Source organism: Hermetia illucens, chromosome 5 (assembly GCF_905115235.1).
Source record: "Hermetia illucens chromosome 5, iHerIll2.2.curated.20191125, whole genome shotgun sequence".
Lineage (NCBI taxonomy): Eukaryota > Metazoa > Arthropoda > Insecta > Diptera > Stratiomyidae > Hermetia > Hermetia illucens.
Window position 1 is genome coordinate 71,541,381 of NC_051853.1, and position 25,420 is coordinate 71,566,800.

At 37.8% G+C, this 25,420-nt stretch overlaps 1 protein-coding gene across 1 annotated transcript; it reads right to left on the reverse strand.

The window, feature by feature from the left end:
• Positions 1 to 1,065: 1,065 nt before the first annotated feature.
• LOC119656651 (cysteine protease ATG4C) lies at positions 1,066 to 25,179 on the reverse strand. The gene is made up of 7 exons (XM_038063116.1): positions 24,405 to 25,179; positions 3,789 to 3,989; positions 3,531 to 3,726; positions 3,400 to 3,476; positions 2,383 to 2,658; positions 2,130 to 2,326; positions 1,066 to 2,051 (listed from the first exon to the last, which is right to left on the reverse strand). Exons 1-7 carry the CDS (start codon positions 24,937 to 24,939, stop codon positions 1,800 to 1,802), a joined length of 1,734 nt encoding a protein of 577 aa, XP_037919044.1. The 5' UTR covers positions 24,940 to 25,179; the 3' UTR covers positions 1,066 to 1,799.
• Between the last annotated feature and the right edge of the window lie 241 nt (positions 25,180 to 25,420).

Here is a 25,420-nt window from a genome sequence, read left to right on the forward strand (position 1 = left end):
TATTAAAGATACGAAAATAGCCAGGGCGCCGAAGAGATAGAAAAGGGAGGACCCGTTTCTTCCTCTTACATGTCCTCTCCGCTCCCTCTTCTTCTAGGGGTGAGGTTGGCAAATCTTACTTTACTATGATGATATAAAAATGTTCCCCATTTATAGCGCCATAACATTTTAAGGAGGGTAACCGCCGCAATTTTTGAACAGGGTTTAAAAAGGAGGACTTCCCTCTTCTCCCATCGTACCGTCCCTTCCGTTAGCGAAGTAGGGTTCAAAATTAAAACCTACCCTTTTGATATGAAAATAGCCCCACTTGGGAGCTCCATGACTTTTAAGGGAGTTGCTACCGCACCAACTGTTTAACGAAATTAGAAGGGTGGAAACTTCCACTTTCTTCTACATGTACTCCCTATCCTCTCCTCCTTATGAGGTAGAATTAAACTTTAAAAGTGTACGATGATCATATCAAAAAATTCCCAATTCGACGAATCATAATGTTTTAAAAGAGGATGGGTGACCACCACGAGTTTTGATCTCATTTGAAACGAAGGAACCTTCTCTTCCCCCCAAAAAATTCCACCCTCTCCGGGGATTGGATTTAAAATTCAACCTGTACCCAAAAAATTATTTATGCCTAATCAATTAAACACAACATTTCAAACGTTTGAATTTCACTTTCAAAAAACGCGTAAATTTTGAATGATATGAATATACCATGTAAGTGATTCCTAAGAAGCGTATTTAGATATTGACGGGAAACGTATTCACTTGGTCTCTAAGGGAGCAATCATTGAAAAACACATGGGCAGATCTATGCTTCTCGAGAAGCCTTTTTTCCAATAGGAATGTGGAAGTGAATATGTTAATAATATACAATGAATGTACATATTTCGATATATTTAAACTACATGTTTAGTTTGAAAGGGAAAAAGCAGAAGCAGAAGAGAATTGTACGTCTGAATCGAAACTGGAATTCATTTAAATATTTTGATTAGGTCCTTAGAGTCAATAACGGAAAAATTAACAGCGATACATATGAGCAGAAAGGAAAGCAGGAAAATAAATCCTAGATTGATTCAGTAGTATCTTTATTGATGTCAATATCCTGCTCAAATTGTTACAATTTCCAAAAAGAAACTCAATTATTCACATTTTTCATTATATACATAATAAAACCAATCAACTATTCACTAAGAATAACCAAAAAATCACTTGCTCCATTAATCGCCTAACATGTCTAAAGTAAATAAATATCATTAAAGTATTATCCAAAGACTACTGCCTACACTTACAATATTTACACGTGCAATTGATTCATGTTGAATGAAATTGAAAGAAAAAATCAAAGTTGATTCACTTCTAGATTGACTCCGTAAAATAAATAAGAATGGAAGTGAGTGTATGAGTTTTTCATTAAGTCTCTTTATATATTCAGTCTTCTTGTTAAATAAAAAGTCCTATCCCAAAGCTAACATTAATGCATATTTGTGAGCTTTGATTAGTTTCGTTTCCTGATGATAGCGTTTAATATCAACATTAGCAGACTCAGGAATTTTCGCGGAAGAAAAGCAAACACAACATCTTCGTTATGTATGTAAATGGATTAGTGGAATAGTTTCACACTTTTGTTACGAGACCAGTATCCCATTTTTCGCTTGTATACATAATACATGCAAAGGATTGCCTTGTCTAATTGTGAAAAAGAGAAGAATGATTGCACCTGTAAATATATGCCAATGCATAATAAACTTAACTAAATCACTTCTACCATGTATAAGCAAAACATAGTCGTCCACTTAAAACTATTAAAGTATCACAAATTCTTCGCTTTCATCTTCGTCATCGTCGTCGTTGTTATAGACCTGCTGACGGATTTGCGCCAACTGTTGGTGCAATGGCTTGTACACCGACTCGGCAATCTCATCTGTGTGAGTGTCAGTGTTTCGACCACGAGAGAAAACAAACATGGGATAATTCAATTCTTGAGATTGCTGCGATGATGGGCTACCACTAGCTGGGCGATCAGTTGGCTGTAAGTTTCGAACCGGATGCAGGTACTGGAAGGAATTGAATACATGTTAGCGTCTAGCGAGGTTATTTTCGATCAAATGATTTATTATAAGAAGGCTACTTACTGGCTGAACACTTATTATGAAGTTATCGAACTCTGCTCTTGTCTGGCAATAGAATCCGATACAGCAGCTGGGATCCATCTTGTTGATTTTCAGCTTTCGTGGTGATTTGCAATGAAATGTATGAACCGGAAAATTCTCCTGATTTACATCAACCATCTCTTGGCAATAATGTGGATCAAGATGTATGAGTTTGTCTTCTGCAGTTTAACAACAATGAATATACATGTAGATATTGAATATCATGAACACGTACCTTGAAACCCAACGAAATATAAGGAATGTTTCGGTCGCCCGCCAATAATTCCAATGCAATATTCAGTACTTAGTAATGATTTCAAACTATTCCCATAGTTCAAATTGATGTATTTGTCAGCTCCCAATCTTACAGGCACGAGTATGATTAAAGCTTTCCAACGCATTTGGTTTTGAGATTGAGTTTCCCCATTGGCAGTGTGTTTGAAGGGACGTTGCCAAGGAGCAGGTGGCTGCTCTTCAACAAGACATTCATCTTGGATGTCTTGGATGTAAACTGAAAGGAGCAAATATATAATAAGGAATTATTCTTGCTATGACTCTGTAAAGGACAGCATTGAACCTAAAGAAATTTTTAGCATAACAATCAACGGAATAAGCGAGACACTAAACAAAGTATCTGATCAGTGCTATGAACCTGTCTATCGAGATGAATTTGGAAGGAAAAATCAAATAACAATAATAATAAAGAAATAAGGTCACTGATGTTAGTCTACTTATCTATCCATTTGTAATGATAGCCAGAAGAAAAACAAAAATTGTATTAAATACACCAAATCAGCAATAACATGATACTTGAACTCAAATAAGAAAATATGATAAAATTTCAAATGAAATAAGCCTACAATGAATTACTAAATTGTTGGCCAAGCCCATTTCGGCTCTGAAAAATAAAAGCTACGTAAATTAAAATTACTTTGATATGTTTCTGCACACAATTGAACTCGCCTTTATCTATAATCTCTAGAACAAACATTCCATATAAAAACTCCACCACATGCGTATTTTTGATTACAAAAGCGATAAGGAGTCGCTCTACAACAAGCAATTAAATACAAGTAAAATACTGAATTGAACTCCAAAAACCAACAAAACTAAGAATGTTCTGATAACAGTAACAGGGTAAAATATAAACGAGACATAGTTCAATCACTTCATCGCGGGTTTTGTTATTCTTTTTTGCATACTCCCCTTAGATGTAAACACTTATTTATTATTCACATATCAGTTTACTCACTTGTGCAGTCTTTTGCCACATAAACATTTATATCATCCAAATCAGCATTTTCTTGGGCCGCCTTTTGCACCGCTCGCCTAAAGTAAAGATAAATTATATTTACAATGGGATTGTTGACAATTTGTAATTACCTGATAAGGTGGGCAACGGATGACGGTCCATACCAATCTCCAGGTTTTTTCCCCATTTCTTCCCCAAGGGTTACTAATGTGTGAATAGAAAAGGGACTATTTTTCGAGGACGTATCACCAAACCATCTAATAATTTTCCGATGCATATTATCTTCAATTGTGGAGTGTATTTGTGTTTCCGGATCCCAGCGCCATCCTGCATGAGGTTATAAAGTTACGTGGGTTTCTTCTTTCTGCGTATTTTTTAAAGATGTTTACCTCTTCCAAGGAAGTGACAAATTAACGCTTGCGCAAGTAACATTTGTCCACTTCTCAACATACAGCCCCATCCACAATCAGAGGTGTAATTAGAACCGTTCATAATAGGAAATTCACGGCGATATGTCATCCATAAACGACTATAAAAATCACGTTTAAATCCTTCAATTCCTTCCTCCCATGGATTTTCAGCATTTTGTCCTGAAATGACAAGATATACAAATAAATTATTTTAGCTTTTCCACTAAATACTACAGAAAAAGAATCTAAATAACAATTTCAAAGAAAAAGCTGGCCGTCTACTTGTTTTCAAACTTGGTATTAACAGAAATACGCCATTTGAAGACTAATATTGTTAAATACATTTTCCTTCATAGGTAATTTGGAACCTGAATCATAGCCGCTCCTCTCTGGTACCTTTTCAGATATAAATTTTTCCAGACAAAGAAGCAAAGCCCTACGGCTATAGTATTGTAGATTAAATTTTAATTCCCTCCAACCATATTTTACACCCTAATTTATCTTTAAACTCAGTTTTCCAAAAGTTTCCCCAGAACTATAATACAAGGTGTTTTTTGTTAGTAAATAATTCGTCACCATAAGGTGTTTGCGGATTATTATAAGAGCGCGGATAATATCCAGGAACCAATTCAATAACGATCCTCCCAGAACAGAGGTGCCCTGGACGAAACCCTTGTCATCTGTATTTTTTGTACATTAGGTCCTAACCCAAATAGAGGGGTCCATGTACTAAAAAATGGGAGAACATTTCTCTCCAATTGTCCCGGTCCACCATCAAGTGGATGGCCGATAATAGATAGTTTTATCCAAACCCTACTAACGCCAACAACCTTAAAATAGGTTAAAATTTTCTATTTCGTGTGAATTTACTGCCCCCTAAGATATCATACATAGTATACATTCCATATGTATATATCATCAATGTCATGATAAAGTAAACCGCCTAAGATACGAGGAGCTAGTATTGTACATATGGCTAAATTTTTAGAGGTGCTATCGTTTTTTCGCTTTATCTAAATATTTGGATTTATACGAAATATAGTGCAATTAAAAGTATACATGTCAGATTTTATTTGGGATACTTATTGCAAAGTCCGATTTCACACTTACTTTTTTGTTGCGTTAAAATTTTAGCACATGAGTGCATTATCAGCATAAGAACCTAAACAAATGCTCCCTTGCCGCAGTCACATTGACAGGTATTGCAGATGTGGATGTGTTTGATTTGTTTATGGTATCACATTCATTTTTGGAACCTTCTACTACGTAGAATATAACAAAAATTGATCAAATCTTAAATCTTAACAAACAGTCTACATCTTTCACCAACGTTCGGGAATATAGAATGTTGACAATTAATTATATTTTTTGATATATTAATAAATAAATCATGAAGACAAGACATTTTTCCTCTTTAGGCGATGGTAATAAATTTTATGCGATAAGTTCTTGGTTAAGCTGCTTGGATACGAAACAAGTTTATCAAAGTATGCTAACTTCAGCTGATTAATTTCGTCGTTTATTTGTAGGATCCCCAAGTCACGGTGGATATTGTAGTTTCTGATGTACCACGGTGCGGAAATAATCGTTCTCAATATTTTAGACTGCATTCTTTGAAGGATTTCGATGTTGGATGTGTGAGTAGATCCCCAAAGTTGTTCACCATAAATCCAGATTGGCTTTATCGCTGCTTTATATATCAACACTTTGAATTCCACGGGCAGCTTGGAAAATTTGTTGAGTAGCCAGTGTAGGTTTTTGAATCTTAGGTTGACCTGATTTTTAATAAGTGAGTAAGCCTTCTGTCTAGGTTCCTAGGTATTTTACCTCCTTAAATGAGGAATGGATACGCCGTTAAACTTGACCAGGGGGCATGTTCGTTTCTTCAATGTGAAAGTGACATGACTACATTTTGTTTCATTTACTTTGATTCTCAGCGGGCCAACCATTGCTTAATCTCTTTCATGTTATTCACGAGGTCTCGAGATGCAACACTAGGATTGGAATGTGTGCAGAGAGTCGTCGTATCGTCAGCGAATGTAGAAGTAAAAAGGCGCTCGTTTGTTAGCAAATCTGCAGTGTATATCAAATAAAGTAGAGGGTCGAAGGCACTACCTTGGGGTACCCCCACTTTGATGTTACATTTTCGTGAGGTGAAAGGTTTTTGTTTAATAACTCTCCTGCCAGTTAGGTACGACTCAAGAATTTTATGCGTATTCACAGGTAGCTTTTCATTGATTTTGTAGATGAGATCTTCATGCCACACCTTATCAAATGCCTGCGCAGCGCTGAGCAGTACTTTCTACCTCCCAAAGCGCAGTTTATTTCGGAAGTAAGTCGATGAACAGTCCCATATTTTCTTCTGAATCCAAACTGGTGGGAAGGAATAACCCCTTTTTCGTCAAGTGTTGTTCTACCTTGGATAGTAGAAGTTTCTCGAATAGCCTCGATAGTGAGGGAAGCAATCTTATCGGTCTATAGAACGTGACGAGCATAGCATCTTTACCTTACTTGGAGATCATCGTTATTTGCGATAATTTTCAGCATTTCGGAAAGTAGCTAAGGTGTAAAATACCATTAAATATGTGTGTCAGTTGAGTGAATGCAGATCTCGGCAGTACTTGGATTATTTTGCCCCCAATAAGGTCGAAACTAGGAGCCTTTTTGGGATCAATGTGGTCTTGCGAGAATCTTAAGACTTGGGAAATGTTGAAACGAAGCGGTTGGTGTGCACCGTTGGGAATCGAAGGTAATAATTCATCTTCCGTTATATGTGGGTTCGGTTGGAAAACGCCTCCCAAGTGTTGAGCAAAGATTGAACCTTTCTCGGCATCACTCCTCGCCCAACTGCCGTACAACAATTGGATTGGTGATTCGCGCAGGATTGGCCTATTGGGCTTCTTCACCGCTCTCCAAAAGGAATAATTTATGGTCGGAAAAGGTGTTAAATTTTCAAGGAAACACTTCAGATCTTTATGTTTCTCCTTTCTAGCCGCTGCCAGATTTTTTCGAGTTCGGCGATCCAAACTGTTGCGATTCATGCCTGTTTTTTCTTATAATATAATAATCGTTGGCGCAACAATCCATCCATGGATTAGGGCCTTGAAGTGTGTTAGAGCACTTCATTCAAGACCGTTACGGTACACTACAGGACTAGTATCCTCTTGGAGGCAATGTGGTCAGCATTGCGCTCACCCGAGATTATTACCCTGATTTGACTCAGGTACTCATTCACAGCTGAGTCGACTGGTATCCGGCGTCAAATCACGATACAAATTCCACTGCCACCAGTGAGATTTGAACCGCGACCTACCGTACGACAGTCTTGTGCTCTAACCACTCAGCTATCCGCTGGTCTATTATTTTTGAACACTTTGGATGATCTGAAACTGCAGTTTCAGATGGGACTTCGATGCTACATGCAGGGCAGTAGATATTAATACATCAGTGAAACAATGTACCGCCTGGTCGAGTTCGATTGTTTGATTGATGCGAAGAGATATATTTTTGATACTTAAGCCAACCAGATTTCTTTGCCATTTGTTTGGTAGATTCGGTAGGCATTGTTTGAAAAAGTTATGCGAACCGATGAATAATCCGAAACCAAATCAAAGCCGGCTTGCGCAGATAGTTGGTTTCTTTTTATATTTATCATTATGCCAAAGTCGATAAGATCAGGTATTTTATGGCGATCAGTTGGCCAGTAGGTTGGATGGCCGGCCGATAATATATCGATTGCATAGTTCGCCGATATGGCAGCCCGGAGAGTTTTGCCTCTAGGCGAGATCAGTCTGAAGCCCCAATACGTGTATCTGGCATTGAAGTCCCCAGCTACAAAAAATCTTCTACCAAGCGAGTTGAAGAAGCTTACAAACTGTTCTGCAGAGATAGTAAATCCCGAAGGGCAGTATACAGCGGAAATTGTAGCCAGATCCGCCCATTCTACTACGCATATAGATATGGCCTGCATATAGTCCTTAGCAAAGTATTCCATGACGTAATGCTTTACTTGATTTGACCATCACTGTGTTTAGTATGGTAAAATTTGTAGCCAGGTATCATAAAATTATATTTGTTGATGAGATGAGTCTCCGATATAAAGAGGATGTCGAGCCCACTGTTGACAAGAAATAATTGTAACTTCATTTTATGTTGGTTATAGTACCATTTGCATTCCAGTGGCAGATTGTAGTAGAGCTCATTTTTTGCGAAAAGGGTTTGGACCGAAAGCTGGGCACTTTTGGTATAAAGGTTTTGTGTTTATCTCATGTAAAGAACATATGCACTTTTTTTTGTACATAGCTAAAAATTCAAAATATTCCTTCATATACCTCTAACCTAGCTCACTTTATATTATGATAAAGTCATAGAGTCCAATAAATTCACATGAAAACAAAATACACATTTTGTGCCTTCACTCCCTTATGTTTCATCTAATATTAAAAATGTAGTCTAGTCTCGATAATTCGTATGATCAAGGGACAGACGATTTGGTACGAAATATCGGGATTACCAATTATCGGGAGTGCAAAATAATGAAAGAAAATTCTACAGACCGGCAAATTTTGTACGAAATAGCCGGAAGTACGTATAATCGATGTTCGAATTATCGGAATTTCACTTTAATATCATTTTTGAAAAGTTATCGAGTCCTTTCATTGGATACTCCATATTACCATATTCTGTAATCTCAACCCCTCCCCCTTAAACCTAACGCAAAATGAAGTCGGTCGTTGGATGCAAAACGACTCACAGACCTCATCTTCTCACCACATTCCCTGATAATAACTTCAACTCTTTCTGAGTAAATCGTTCTATAAACCTAGCGGTAGGAAAAATAATTGCAAAGATGTGATTGAATAGAGGTAAATCTCTCCTACAAACTACTGCATAGGCCGGGCTAATAAAAAAAGCTTCCTTCTAATTAATGGACTTATAGATTTATTAATCTTTATTATTATTATATTCTCTTTTAGAAAGTCGCCCAATACCATAAAAAACTCAGCTTTTCGTGCTACTGGGAATAGCATCATACCAGTCGATCGATAGGTGTACCGAGTTATGTAAGTCACACTGTGACTATTCATTATCTAAATGAAAATTCATCAACCAAACAATTCGTTTTCATCATTGTGGATGCGACTGTCCTACGACGAATAATTCAACCTATCATCAGAATGAAGCTGAAGACTCTCTACAGCTATTTTCATAAAAAATATATAAAATTATTCTCAGGGAAAATATCCATAGTAAATTCCGTTGTATTCAATTATTCTCTTTGGACTTTTTCTAAAAATAGTAACATAAAGACAAATTTATGCATCCGCCGCGTTGTTTTTGAACTTACTTACACTAAAGGCGCTTGCTGGTCTATAGACTTTGAAAATTTTCTCAAAATCAATAATGAACGCATCCATACACTTCTCTCAAGCTTCCGAAATAGCAAATATATCTATTGAAAATTATCTGTTTTAATTAAAATGGCAAATAGGAAAAGTCGAAAACATTTTTAACTTGCTACAAATTGACACAAAAATTCTGTTTCCTTTTATTCGCGCGTCACCATCATCAACTGTTTAGCATCCTTTTCGACTAGGTGTTAATTCATTAAAAGCTTTCATAATTACATTAGCAAACATAGCACTATTCAATACAACTTCCATAAATCAAACACAAAGTGTCCACGTATAATCATCATACAATAGCCATTGTCAGTAATGAAATAGCCACCGCCTTGCGAATCTAGTCATTTGAAGTCGATATCCAATCTATAAAGCAGTAACTGTCGAAATTTTCGATATCGAGTATTCCACTCGTTAATTGATAAAACAACAATACTGAATAGCCTAGGTTGTATCTTCTCAAACGTAAGTTTCCACGTGATGGAATGTTATAATTTTCCGCGCGAATTATCTATTTTAGCACATGGTTGTCAATTCTTTAAATATTTCTTAGAATAACTAGATCGGAATGAAAGAATTTATATTCCGATAGATACTTGCAATTTTTGCTCATATATATACAAGCCGTTGATATTACGCAGAACTTTTTGGCGTGGTTACAACTAAACCACATTAGATCACCCATTTATTTTATATTGATTAATTGTATTAATTTCGAAACGAGCATAATAATTTATGTCGTGTAGATCGAAATTTAATATTTGCTTCAGCTGACCACTGAGATTTCAGAAACGACGATTAATAATTATGACATACATCATAAATTATTATAGTAACAGCAAATGAATTGGCCAGCAAAATGCAAGTTTCTATTTGAAGGCATATTTATCTGGTCATATGAAAATGTTTCTAATGGGCGTAGCGGATAGCGACGCATAACTTGAAGAGTTCTCCATATTATAATTGAAGAAGATATTGAGAGAGAAATGTAGAGAAAATCAAAGACAGAACCTTACAGTAGCACATCTAAACTGGAAGCAGATGCAAGAGCATCAAGTTATCTTGTAAAATAGGTAAGCGGGTTGCCTGGTTGGCAAGGAGTGCTAGTATGCTTCTCTATTAGATTGATTGATTTTGTTGAGTTACCATCTGGGAAAGAAAAGGAACAGTCCACCCGCTGCCATCAAAACACTCAATTTCGCACACGATATGAACTGAGTTTGTAAAGTCCTAAAGGGACCCTGATACACGATTTCCTTCTTTCGTCATACATCTCGTTTGTCGTTAAGATTATCAGGTTGTCCACAAAGTTTTCGCACAAATATTAATGTGACAATTAAAAAGCAATTAGCAGACAAACCAAAACAGCAGGTACAACATGTGATATCCCAATGGAAAGGTCAGAGTCCTAACTATAAAATGCATGGTAAATTATCCTTGAAGGATCAGTGTTGTGAAGGATATTCAAGGATAAACATGGAATTCGACAAAGTACATTTTCGTCATTGCATTTTGTACGAGTTTCAAATGGGGACGAAGGTGCCGAAGGCGATTGAAAATTTGTCGAAGGTATTCGGTGAAGGAAAGGTAAAGCGCAGGACAGTTTACGATTGGTTCGAAAAATTCTACAGCGGAGACCTGACACTTGAAGATGAACCTCGCTCAGGAAGACCCTATACGATTGACGACGATATCCTGCGCAACAAACTGGAAGCGAATCCTTTTCTTTCGACACGTGTGCTTGCAGAGGATCTCGGTGTATCAAAATCAGGAGTAGCAGTAGCCATTACGCGTCTTGGATATGTTTTGAAGAGCACAAAGTGGGTACCGCACGAACTGACTGAGCGAAATCTGGCCGATAGAGTGAGAATTTGCTCCGCTAACCTTTTACGGAACGAAAACGACCCTTTTTTGAATCGATTGGTAACTGGCGATGAGAAATGGATTGTGTACGAAAACGTAGCGAAGAAACGAGCCTACACTCATTGAGATCAACCGGGTCCATCGGTAGCAAAGCCGTCTATTCATCAGCAGAAGCGAATGCTCAGTATATGGTGGGACGTTCGTGGCCCCATACACTACGAGCTTTTGGGACCAAACGAGACCATTACCGCCGATAAGTACTGCGAGCAGCTCGACAGATTAAACACCCAGCTACGTTCGAAACGACCAGCATTGGTCAACAGGCGAAATATTGTCTTTCATCATGATAACGCCCGGCCGCATACATCTTTAACTACTCAGCGAAAATTGAGTGAGCTTGGCTGGGAAGTTTTGAGTCATCCTGCGTATAGTCCCGACCTTGCTCCTTCTGATTACCATTTGTTCAGGTCCCTCCAACATTTTCTGGATGGTAAAAAAATGACTTCTGAAGCTGACCTCCAAAGTGCACTTCGCACGTACTTTGAGGGGAAGGGAGAAGAGTTTTATAGAGGGGGGATTTTGAAGTTGCCCGATAGATGGAGGGAAGTCGTATCTAATGGAGGCAATTATATATTAGATTAAATAATTAAAGGTTTTTATAAACTTATCTGCTGAATTCTGTCTTTGATTTGTGCGAAAACTTTGTGGACAACCTGATAGTATAACTAATATACGTCTCTATTTCTGAAATTTTCAAACTGCTATCTCTCAGGAGGACCATAAACTGATGGCTCAGGGGTGGAATATATATGATTGGTTTTACGGTAATTTCAGTTTACTTAGCTATTTCTAGTAAAGTTTCTGTTCGAAACGTTGTATCAAGAGAAACAACGAAAGAAACAAAAACTGATCAGGAATGATTGTAAAAAAGTGGCATCAAAATGAAAATGCAACATTGATATACACTACCGTAAGAATTTGATAGCCACATTACTACACTGACAAAGAAACAAAAGTTATCTAAAAGCAAATTTAAAGTTAGTTATGACGGTTCTTTTTGATGTAATATATTATGATATGTGCCAGTTTTGTCGACATTATCTGGAGTATGAATGTGAAAACCAAAGAGTATGGAAAGAATTCAGTTTCATTGTATTGCTTATTGGGCATTACTGGCATAAAATAGAATAGAAGGAAAGCGGAAACTGAAAACTGAGTTTTTCGTGCATTGACGTTTTAGTAGTAGCAAGTAGGTTTTTGATTATGCGCGCAGCCAGAATGCAATTGTATGTCCCAGGTATACAACTATGAAATGCGGATATTTTCTCCATTTGGGAAGAATGCTAAAACAAGATTTATTCAAAGTATGCTCCATTATCAATTACACATTTTCCGACCTTTCAGGCAATTTCTGGAAACCATACCGGCACTATTCCTCCTTTGCCACGAGACATTCATCGAGTCAATTTTTCACATCTTTCCATGAACTAAAGCACTGCAAAACGAGTTCGTCGCCCAACGATCTAGTGAGTAAGTATCATAGGAAGTTCTCAGTTGAGTGCTTCCAACGTTTCACGAACTGATGTTACCGCATGTGTTGAGGCATCGTGACGAAGTAAAAAGAACCGATTTTGCCTTTTTTGTATTCTGAGCCTTTTTACCGAACTTGAACAGCTTATAATAGACTCCGTTCTTGTGGCTCCACGAATCGCAGAGCGATTCGGTCTTACGGTCGATGTGGGCTTGAGATTCTCAAAAAAAATTTGTTTTCATCATCACAAAGTCCATGAAAAACAACCTCCTTTTGTAACGTGTAGGCAAAATTTCACAGGCCTTTCCATCACTCCCTCGTTCAACTCAAGTGTTACCTATTTGCCGGTCTTCTGATTCTGTCCCTTTTTTTGTACGTGTTCAATTAATACGCGTGCAGTGTTTGTATTTGCGAAAAAGTAGGATTGTCCGTGAATACTTCTTATTCAGTGTAAATTTCGACATATTAAACACAGTAAAATGGCGTAAATGTCAAATCACTGTATTGTGGTGCACCATGTTTTCTCCAATTCGCATTTCGTTGTTGTACACCTGGTATATTTTAGAGTGTCAAGCAATTCACTGTATCGTAATTTTGCTATTCTATGATTTTACAGAATGAGGTAAATTCATACAGAAAACACAGCCTTGAACAACTGTAATTTTCTCCATAGAAAAAAAATAGTTCGCATATTATTATTAACTCCATTTGGCTAGATAATCGAATAATGGAAGTACGCCTGATAAGTTCGCAGTCTAAGATATTTAGCAATGACTATTCATATCGGCTATTATTATTTATTTCCGAGTTGTCACAATCTCGGCAGATGCCGAATTTTACCTAATACTAGCATGAAATGCCAAGCATTTAGTCTCCGGCGATCCTACCTACTTAAAAACTAAAAGGGCGCTAGTGGTAGAAGCCCGGCCGTTGAGAATTCCCCGTAACATCAAGCACGTATGCAGAATGGTGTACTTCTGCATGGTTTGAACCAAACTATGTGAGAGCCCCAGGACATCAAGGAAAGCCGTGAGGGATTAAGGTACAATACCTGTAGCTGACAATATTATGGGAACCACAACCACCGGCTCGTGACGCCAAATTTCTTTGATTTCTCGAGCCGTTCAATGTCGCTATTATGGCGAATAGCCACATCAATAATATACGCGGAGCGTCCCGTTTTGCAACTATTATTTATTATTATTGGTTAATTGGAATTTATACCTGGAACAAGCAAAAACACCATGTCAACGAAAACTGGAAAATGGAACAAATAGAAGCACTGTATTGTGTTCAACTTCTTTATTGAAAAAGGAAATACTCCACAATAAACTTTTCAAAACATGTCATCTTAAGGATGCTGGACCTTGATAAACGGATAAAAAAATAGGTTCAGCTTTTTCAACAAGGGAGAGAGACCTGTGAAGATGAATCACCGCCCTGAAGAAAATGTTCAAAAAGTCAAAAACTTAGTACTGGCCCATCGAAAGATAAAACAAGTTAGAAACCTGAAGCTAGACCCTTCAGGTATAAAACGTTTTGTGTTTCCCTATGTGAGGAACGATGAGTCCATGGCCGTTCTGTGTGTACATAGTTAAAAATTCAATTGCCTTGTATTTTTGAAAGAGCCATTTACACAAAAAATTTGATCTGCAAGGCACTGCATTGATAATAGTCAACCTCATACGCTTCACACTAGGAATTCAACATTATTGACAAATGTGAAGAAGTTTACCTACAACAGATTCAAACAAGTCGGAATACCGGAAGCTCGCGCTTCGGGTATAAAGGTTAACATATTGCTTCATATTTTTCCAAAGACTTATAGATTTTATCGTCACCCTAAACAAATAAACTGCTTATTACCGAATACTGTGCATATACATATACGTATATAAACCGATCGTACCCATATTTCCGAATTACTTCGTGCACAAAAGCATACATATATACATATACATAGTATAGCCATAAGTTCTGTCAGTCGAGGCGTAAAGCGAGAAATGTTAGGCCGCCGAAACTGGCAACATTGTGCATGCCCCGCTTCCGTCAGACTTTCAGCTTTCGAAGGTCAGTAGCGCGTGAACGACAACACGATGAAGTTCGGTAACTACGAAAAAAGAATCGCAATTATTGCGTTGCACCAATGTGGGAATATGCTGAAAAAGATTCATAGTTTGTTAAAAAAGCTACCGATAAACGAACGATTCGTTTTTAGGACATTAGCTCCATACCGTGAAAGATATCGGAGCCGAATGTATTTTGAGGCCTAGATTTCGTAGAGAGGCACCACTGTGATTTGTTTCAGATTTTTTGGATGGGATGTTCTGAGAACGACACCTGCTTCACTTTTTGGGGCACACATTTTGAGCCCTCACTCGTCTATCTTTCATCCAGTATCAGAAACAAGATCATTTGTAGAAAGTACTAATCGAGCCTTTTCATTCGATACTCCCGTGTGACCATATTCCATGAAAAAAATTTACACCGCTCTTTCACATGTATCAGGAGCCCCCCCCCCCCCTTAAACTCAACACAAAATATTTTTTTCTATATTTGAACTTATATTTAATAATGTAAGTTTCATAAAAAAAATCTTTTTTTTTTTCAAAAATTCACGAGAAGGCCACTTTGATAAAAAAATATAGCAACGATTGGAGAGCTCTAAGGATCTTTGGAATTATGTCAGAGTGATTTGGAAAAAAATTTGCAGCCGCTTTATCACCGTTGATGAAATTTGCAATTATCGGTATGATGACAGTAGAAAATCATTTTGAGGAATATTTTTCCCGACACATAAAAGCATGATACGTCAGACTATTTAGCGCGTTCGAGAGAATAATCCTCCGAAAAATTACCCGTATGAGTGAGGATGCGCCAGCCCAGAAACTCGATAAGGGTAATATTTATGGTAAAAAAGAAGACCCTGCCTCAAATGGAGCGATGGCGTAGGTTAGGACGCCAAACAGATTTTAGGTATATCCAATTGATGGACCTTGCGCCATTGATGACGATTTACATTGATGTGATAGTGGTATTCTACGATGTTCTGAGGTACATTCACATGAAGGAACAACTTTTAATAATAGTACAATTACCTTCAAAATTTCCAATATTATGCCTTATAATGTGCTTTTCGTTTTGCCAAATTTTGTAATTCTAGTTTGAATTTAGGGATGGCTTACCAATAAAATTCGACAATATAGTTATATACCATCGGGGTATGATTTCGAGGTCATGGGTTTACATAAGGGCGCCATGACTTTTTCAGATCTTTAATAAGATATCTTCTTACACAAAACGTCAAAAGGTTCGTTTAAGGTTCTTTTTGGGGATTTTTATAAAACAAATCCTTTTTGGGCGATTACCAGGTGAGGTTGACAATAGAAATTCAACATTGGGTATGCTGCTCATTGTGGTGTTCACATTGCGAGAATTGTGAGTGAGACCGCCCTTCTACTTCTTTCGCTTTACTTAACCCGGTAGCAATTAGCTAGAAAAGAAGAGTAACTAAACAAATTATAATTCCAGGCAAATATCTCCAAGTAATTAACACAGCCCTATTTTATTGAAATCAATTCAAATAGACTCCCTACGTTAGAAAATAACTGTATGTTTTTTCACGCCGAAATAGTAGTTTCTCCTGCCCAATTACCATATCTGTTGAAAAAGCCAATTCTGAATTCTCATAGAGCGGAAAAGAAAAGCGGCAATTGGCTAACATTTCATGTGAAGACACAGAGCAAGTAATTTGAATCTTATCTACGTGAAAGCGTAAGGTTTAGTGTTTGTTACTTGTTACTTTTGAATCAATCAATCAGTTTTTAACAGAAAAGTGGTAAATTGTTGAATGCAGGACAATTCTTCAATTTACCTTACATTTCGGTAGTAATGATAACACGCTATATAGCAAATTCTGGCAAGTACAACGTCCCCGAAAAGAAAGGTGCCAAAACGGGAAGTTCAATATGTTGTTTACCCGATATTAATTATACTAAATATAATAATAATGTTCCAATGTTGATGAATATCTGTCTACATCTATTGCGTTAAACATATTTTCCAATTTACAAGTTTGAGAAACTAAATTATTCCAAATCTTCGCCATATTTCAGACAATGCAATGGGAAAGACCAATTAATATGCAAGGATAATATTTACAATGCTTTAGCTGAAATTACGCTCGAACACAGGTGCACAAGAAACTTCATTTTCATTTTGGAAGATTTGCAGGCCGCAATTCGAACCTTGGGTCAGTTTATAATTCTACAAAATCTTTTCCCCTGTGACTTGATTTGAATTCCAAGGTATAACCCTACATATCAAGGACTCTAGCTCAAATGAAAGCCAAGATACAGCGCCAACTAAGCGCCATATCAGCCACAAAATTGCATATTCGATCACTGAGATTAATTGTTGTTGGGAGTGGTTAGTATTTATTTTTTTAGCTTTTGTAATCAATTGTGGTCTCATTCAAAGTAATCCCCTTCAGATATAATACAATTATAACAGTACATTTTTTAATCCTTTTGATAAGCACTTGTTCGTATTGTCTTGAACTCTTCCAGCGATGCTAAATCTTCAGTTTTGATCTTTTTGAACAAATCGTGATCATCATTGAGCGATTCTCACGCGTTCTTCTAGACACATTTAAATAATTTTGAAAGAAAGTTCACTGATACACGTCCACGCCCAAAGCAAAAAAATTGCTTGGCACGAACTACACGAATGCCAACCGACTTTCAACGTTTTCATCAGTTGTTAATCGGTTGGGGCGTTCAGAGTGAGACTTATGATTTCGATACTTTCTCGGCCTTTTTGGAAGAATTGTGATACAAATTTGCTTTCGCTGTAAATGTTGCTGAAATTATTCTCAAAGACAGCATAAATATTAGACAATTGTTCTATTTCTACTAGCCGATGTTAAATCCACTGTGTTGCCTTAAATCAAAAATACGCTAAGGAATATTGCTTTTTACATTCCCATAAATATCCATGTTCTGTAGGCTAGGAAAAGCAAAATAGATTATTGTTTGAGATATGAGGGATCCTAAATCCACATCCACTTGATGTTGGACCGGACTAAAAGGAGAGCAACTCATTCCTAGGTTGTTTGTCCCACGGACCCTTGTTTGTGGCATAGCACCCAAGCACTCAAAAACAGGGACTAACGTTTTCGTCCAGGGCTATTTGAAAAATCATTTTGATCTTCAAAATTTAATCCACAAAAGTTCTCAGCCTTTTTTCCTCCATGTACCAAGACAAGCGATTCCAACTATTATAAAAAAAAGCTTATCATTAATTTAGCGATAAAAGATATCTATTACGAAAAGTGATTGATTCCTACATTCATTTAATAATGTTCTTAAATTTTCGCCTGTGAACTAACCAGGAAAGTGAGAAAGAGAATGTGGAAAAGTAAGGTGTCTCTAATTCAAACACAAGTGGCGCATATTTTCTGAATAAATACTGTATTAACGCCGACGGTGCGAGAATGTATATATTGCAAGCATTATCAGTGGCCTGTTATTGTTATTTATTTGGCTCAAATTTGAAACGCTTCTAAGAAAAATAACTTCATCAAGCACAACAAATAAACTTTAAACACGCGAAAATAAACTTTATCGAAGATGAAACAACTTCAACTAGAACTCAAACTGTCGTAAAATTTTATACTCGTGATTCACATCATCTGGCGGCTATCAAATGTGCTTTATTGAACTTCGTTGTTCATTTTGAAACCTCAATCTGAACATGTATTTGTTCCGGATTTGTATTTTATCAATTATTAAAGTAGAAATTCCAATGCAGAAGTGACTAATATGAAAACATGACGAATTGATGGGAATCACCTTCACTTTCAAATAATTAAATGGTGGATTGGAAATAACTATGAAGTACTCAAATAAATCATTCAATTCAACTATTTCTTCGTAACAAACCAGATTGATTCTTGACCTGAAATTGCCAATAAGGTTGAAAATTTCGCTCTTCAGAAATGAAGACCAATTTCAGGATATATTGTAATATTTTAAAACCACTAGACATATAGATATCTCAATCTTTTTATAGAACTAAACCTATTTGATTGATTTGATTATCAATTCGGAATATTATAAACATGTGTCAAAAAGTTTAATTAGACCCTGTTAATGATTTTATATGCAACTCAACTTGTTTGTTACGCACGAATTACGGTCTCACTATCTAATTAATTTTATCAGTCAATCGCCAAAAGCGTATCAAAGCCAATCAAATATCTCAACATGAGGGTTTAGTAGCTCACTCAGGGATTTTATAAATACTGTTTTGCATTTACTAGTCGTGCCAGGTTCATATTTAATAATAATTTTACTTGTACGGTTCTTACTTTTGCATTACGTTCAATGTGTCTATGGGATTTTAATGTCCATTGTCATCTGTACGCTTTATTCATTCTTATAATGTCCAAGATATCCACCAACTATTTTCACTTACATTGTCTTTTCATTTATACCACGCCATTCAGACACTTTGTAATCTGCGATTCATTCATCTTTGTTATTATTGTTTTTTTGGATTGTATGCTGACACCTGCTTCCAAAAAAGATAGATGGTTCTGTTGTCTTCTTTATAGAAAATTTATAGAAAATGAGCTGTATAGAGAATGGCTAAAAAAGCAAACTAAGGCACTGACGCTACTTTATTTTTCCAACCAATACATCAGTTTCAACATTTAGCAGGACGCAATTTTCAATATGAATGAATAAATCATTGATGGCGCAAAAGGTCAATTTGAATCTAGGTCTAAAATGTTTAAAGGCAATGTAGTTTGCATTTTACGGGATTTATACCTTAGATAATCATTTGTAGCGGAGCCGACTGATATCTGATAGTTAGGAATGTTTTAAGTTCAATAATTTTTTTTCTATCTTGTTAATGACATTCAAGCGACAGAAGAAGGCATTGCGGAAGAAGGTGGAGCTCCTTAGAAATGAGGACACGAATGTGGATCTTACCATCAAGCGCGGTAATGTCCAAAGAAATCGGACGCAACGAAGAACAATCTTCGTTGGAAGATGGGGACAAATTATAATCCTTAGTGAGACCCACATTGGACGCAGTGGACTCTTCTGTCAACGGTAATGTGCGCAACACCAATACACCTGCGATAGATAAGTTTTATTTCGCTCCACATTAGAGCCTGCATCCATGCTTCTCGCGGGGATTAGAACACTCGACAATGGAGCTGTGCACGGAGGATAGTGTGACCTCACAACTCGAGCCAAGAAACTTCAGTAACCCGGCAACTGGCAGTTACTCATAAAAATATAAAACTGTCAAAATTAATTTCCCGCGTGAAATGTCAAGGAGGACGATGGAATATTGTTTCGTGCCTTGCACCACAAATAACGCCACAAAAAGCCTTTATGCCTGTTCTGAAAGGAGATTTTCGGAACAAGTGGATGGCCATCGTCCAACGGGATCCAGTTTCTTTGGAGTTAGGTTTAAATTGTGAGGACCATTTCAATGTGAGTTAACATTTTTTAAACTTTAACTCCAATGTACGATTGCGTTAGAAATTTTTTTTCATTGTTATTCAAATTCAAATCAAGTGACAAGAGAAGAAATACCGCCGAATATTCAACGTGCCCAAAGTTCAAATCTCGCTCACGTACGTACGTTTTATCGCCATTCAGGAAACAATGTTAGAACTACTATAGTTACTACTATTTCGGCGTAAAAAACATATAGTCATTTTCTAACGCGATGAGTTTATTCTCAGAGATGAGGACATTGAGACTTCGGCGGTACGTTGATTACACACCAACTGTGGCATGCGCTGCTAAGTATATATTAGATTAAACTAACCTGCAGCATGCCCAAGGCTCCATCTATCTGCTGGCAGCGAGGCTAACAAAGCTGCAAGACTGCCCTTATATTTTTCAAGAACCATAGCTTCAATTTAAGAAAATTGGTGGTATTGGATCAGTTAAGGCGAATATAATCTTTTACAACGAAAGATCCATTAGTACAAGAATTTATGTCTTGATGACAAAACAGTAGGAGGCAACAATGTTGAGACAATTCTGTTGCCAAGACCTAGTTACGGTCATCCTACAATACCTGATTAATTTCCAAAGGAAAAAGGATATAGTTAGCTCTGTGTACTTACCCTATGATTCTTTGTGTCCTCCTCCAACGTAGGAATTAATGGATCTGGCAGCGTATACAGAATCAATTGGTCTCGAACTAGGTTGTGATATGAACGCTCAATATATTTGTTGGGGGAGTAGTAGATGCAATCCAGAGTTGGATAAAATCATAATCATGATTACGTGATTATGATTATGAATTTCACATTACATGATTGTAATTATAATCAGGCTTTCGTGATTATGATTTTTATCGCGTAATAATAATCATGTAATTGATGTTGCTATCCCCCATAATAGCAGTGGAGAAGAAGGTGAACTATGAGCCATTGGCTCGAGAAATCAAAGAAATTTGGCGTCTCGAGCGGTTGGTTGTTGTTCCCATAATATTGTCAGCTACAGATATTGTACCTAAATCCATCACGGCTTCCCTTGATGTCCTGGGACTTTGGCCCAGTCTGGTTCAAACCATGCAGAAGTACACCATTCTGCATACGTCCTCGATGTTGCGGAGAGTACTCCACGGATTCTCCCATTGACCTACCACCGGTCACTACCACCAGCGCCCCTTTAGTTTTTAAGTTTTGGTAAGTTGGTAAGTTATAGCGCATCAAGCAAACCTCGCGGTGAGCTGAAATCCCCTTCAGCTCCCTTATACTCCCTGTTCACGCCAGCGAAAGTTTTCTTGAAATCTATAAAAAGCAGGTTGAGTGAAGATCTAAATTCCACGCACTGTTCCAAAATCATCCGTAGAGAGTTCACATACCCTGGAAAAGGTCTCGGATTGATTTCCACATTAGTGGAAATAGCACATCCGCAGTAATTGCAGGTGCAGCGATAAATAACTCTGCGGAAAGACCACCCTGTTTGAGTGCATTGATGGGCGAAATGATTCTCTTCTGCTTGAAGCAACCTGTATCTGCACGTGACGATGGCTGCCCATTTCAATCACAAGAGAAGGATGTGATGGGATTAGAAACTGTGGTGATGTACTTATCCCACTTCCTCAGTTGCTTGACCGCTAACGTCTCTCACAGGACCATCGAAAGATTTACGAACAAATGCAAACCCGTTTATGATGCAGTAATCATTACGTTCTGCGGCATCCTCCACTTGCCACTGTAGAGCGACAACTGGATCTTACAAGCGGTCGATGTTGAACTTGGGAGATCGCAGCTCCACAACCCGGCGAGAAGTGGCAGATTCAACGCGCAAGCGAAAGCAAGCGAATTATTAGATTGAAATAATAAAAACTTGTTGTTTCTTTTTCGTTGGTGTGGATTATTCTTATTCTTGCAAATACCGATATTTTGGGACCACTTGTTCCCTTCATCAGTGCTAACAAGTTGTTAACAATTTTGCAAGAATAAATATCCACACCAACGAAAAAGAAACAACAAGTTTTTATTATTTCAATTAATTAATCGTTGGAAACACCGCATAATTTCACTCAGAATTATTAGATGATGATCCCTTTCAAGACCGATATCAGCGCCTCTCTTGTTGTGCACATATATAAGACAACTCCTAAATCTACTGTTAAAGGCAAAGTGTTCAATCAGATTGTTGTTGGGTTGTCGATCTGTTGGAACCCAACTGACCTTATAGCAGGCTGTGTGTGCTCGAACAAGGTGTCAACAATGGCAAGGCGATGGTAGTTGCAGAAATCCAAATCCTCCCACCATTATTTTTACGGACGCCAAGATCGTGTTACCTTTATCATATTGGCATTCAGTCACCTATGACAATCACAATGCCACCTTTAAGAAGGCTCCCCTGAACTGCGTGTAATCACTGGTAGAAAGCATCCTTCTCCACAGTATCGGAAGTCTCCGTTAAAAAATTTCAAAACTTTCAGGTTGTTAGCCTACAAATTTCTATCCCTTTTATTGACTTCTTGCGACAGGCAAGAAAGACTTTGAATTTATTCTTAAGCCCAACGCACAGGGCTATGGCCAGCATTTAAGGGCGATAGTCAAGCTGCACTAAAAGCATTGAGTAGTCCTGCGATCGCCTCGAAAATCGTTCAGGAGTGCAGACCGATCGAACTCTATTTCTAGATTCAATGTGACGAAACTAATTTAAGTGCTCGGTCAATATGGTGTATTGTGAAATCTCGGATGCCACAGCAAAAGAGTAGTATCAGTAGCATTGGCCAAGGTTGCTATCAAAAACTGAGAACAAACTTCCGTAATGACAGATGGCAGAGCCTAAATGTTGCTAGACACACCAAACTTTTCAGAAACTGACAAACATACTGCAAACTTTATCCTGTCGAAAAGCAGGAAGACTTACAAAAACTGGGCATATGTTCTGAATAGGAATTTTACAAAATGATACGCCTCATGTCATTAGGAAACGAAAATCACGAAGCCTGTGAAATATGTGATTGCCCCGCCTATGGACGCATCAGATATCAGATCTTTGGTGCTGATGGGTTCCAATTGCAGTGGGTAGCATCACATCTACTAGCTTATGTCCTGCGATTAATAAATGTGTTTGTTATATTTCTTTAGACGAGAGAACCGAATACCATGGAGCACTAGTCTGAGTGCTCAGGAACTATCCTTCTCCCCATGTCTCAAACAAACACGCAAACAACACCCTCTGTGCCGTGTGAAATTGTTAGTAAAAAATTCCTTATAACCTGCTTTAACAGTTCTTATGGTAATGATGCCCCTGACCCAGGATAGAGTCTCATTGTAGTGCGGTGCAGTTGTATATTTATTAAAACATTCCTATTTCATGCATGACGACCTTTCAAGATAAGAAAGCGGGTGGATTCACAGCGCTCAACCTAAATTGTGCATTCCTGTTTAGCTAAACTGATTATTTCACAACAAAATCGTAGATCCACATCGAGAGCAAATTTTCCATTATTACTCTATAGAAATAAACAAATGATTATTTTCATAACAGTAATAAACTTATGGCGAGCGACAATTGTTTGGAAAGATGCTCTGCAGACAAGTCATTCAATTTCATACACAACAGATTAATTTAAATTATAAACAAATTGATGAATGCACTCTGCCATTAGCATATCTTACATAATGTCAACAATACAAATCGACTGCAGTGGCAATCACGTGTCAGAGCCTCAGTGATTTGATTCGGAGGAAGCTTTGTTATTGCACGACTCTTTTATTATCGTGTGAATGGTGAAGGGCGGCCGATTAGATAATTATATAGACCATAAATCGTTTAATCGAGAACCTGGAAATCCCTTCAGACGCTTTATATTAGGGAAATCCATTAGCCAATCTGCAGTATCCGGTATCATGCCAATCAACCGCCTATTCAGACGGAAACATTTTAATTACTCATTATCTGCGATTGATAAGATACCGCCTCAAACAAGTCTCACAATAAACAATTCATTTCGCGCTGATAGCATCAGACTTCCCAAATCAAGTCTGACTCACTTAAGTGGAACTATGAGAAATGGCATGCGAGATTTAGCGATCAAGGCACTTACGTAGGCCGCGAATTTGGTTTATTTTTATGCGCACGAGACATCTTAATTTGGTGATGAAGTGGTGACAAATTTTGCCGGCGCTAAACAATAGCGAGGTTGACACATAATTACTCAATTGTTTGACTTTTGGAACTCGGCTAATTGCTGCCGGATAAGATTGTGCTTATCAAAGCTGAAAGATCTTACCTTCAATCGCGTCCATTCCGTACTCCTGTATCGAGTTGTCGTCGAACAGATGGGGTTCCGAGTCGTTTATGATAAGTTTGTTCTCCAAGGACACGGAGAGCTCGGCCGAACTCTCCATAGAGGATGGCGGCGTGCACTTTCTGTGGTAGCACCTACCCAGGAGCCACACAGGTTGCTCTTTTGAAAACGTCGACCTCATTTTTCCACTGAGCCCATATCGCATATTGTTCCACATCGACATTAGCCTGGTCTCCATCCCTCGAGTAGGCGTTCGACTTGTTGACGATGAGGAGCCACTGGAAGGATGGGCATGCAGCTGTTGCTGGTCCGACTCTTCATTGTTCCCGTAGAATTGCGTGAATGCACTCATAAAACGATTTGCGGAAATCTTGCGAGACGGGGTCGTTGCTTCAGGGCCCGACGCTGGCCTTTGTAATTTCATCTCGTCCTCAATGCCGCGCTCCTCGACCGGCGGGACACCGAAGGTCCCGAGCTTATCATCCGACAATTTCGAAACAAGCACATCGTAACTCATTTGCGCGGAATTCTAAACAAAACCACTGCCAATTCCGATCTTATCGATACTGAATGTCTTTGCACACTGGGGTTATTTATAGACTCAATTTGTTTACTTCACGATTTTTTTTTTCTCGCTCACATCCAATCGATTAGCGGAGTGATGTGTAAATCGCTACGGAACACAATCAATTGACAAAGAAAACAAAGATATGACCGTTTTGACGTTCTATTCTCAAACGATTGACGGAAAGCAGCGTCACTGACATATTTTCATGCCAATGATGCATTGTAGTGTGCCGCACGCCATCCCGTAGCCAGCATTTGAATAAATTCGAAATTAAATTCAGACTGAATGCTGTCTTATTGGACCAGATGTGACTATATAAAAGAAATCGTTCTTTTATTTAGAATTCAGGTTTTAGGTTTCATCAAATAGTTTAACAATTTAATAATAAGAGTTCACCAATAAACACTGAAACAAAACAACTGACCCGTGA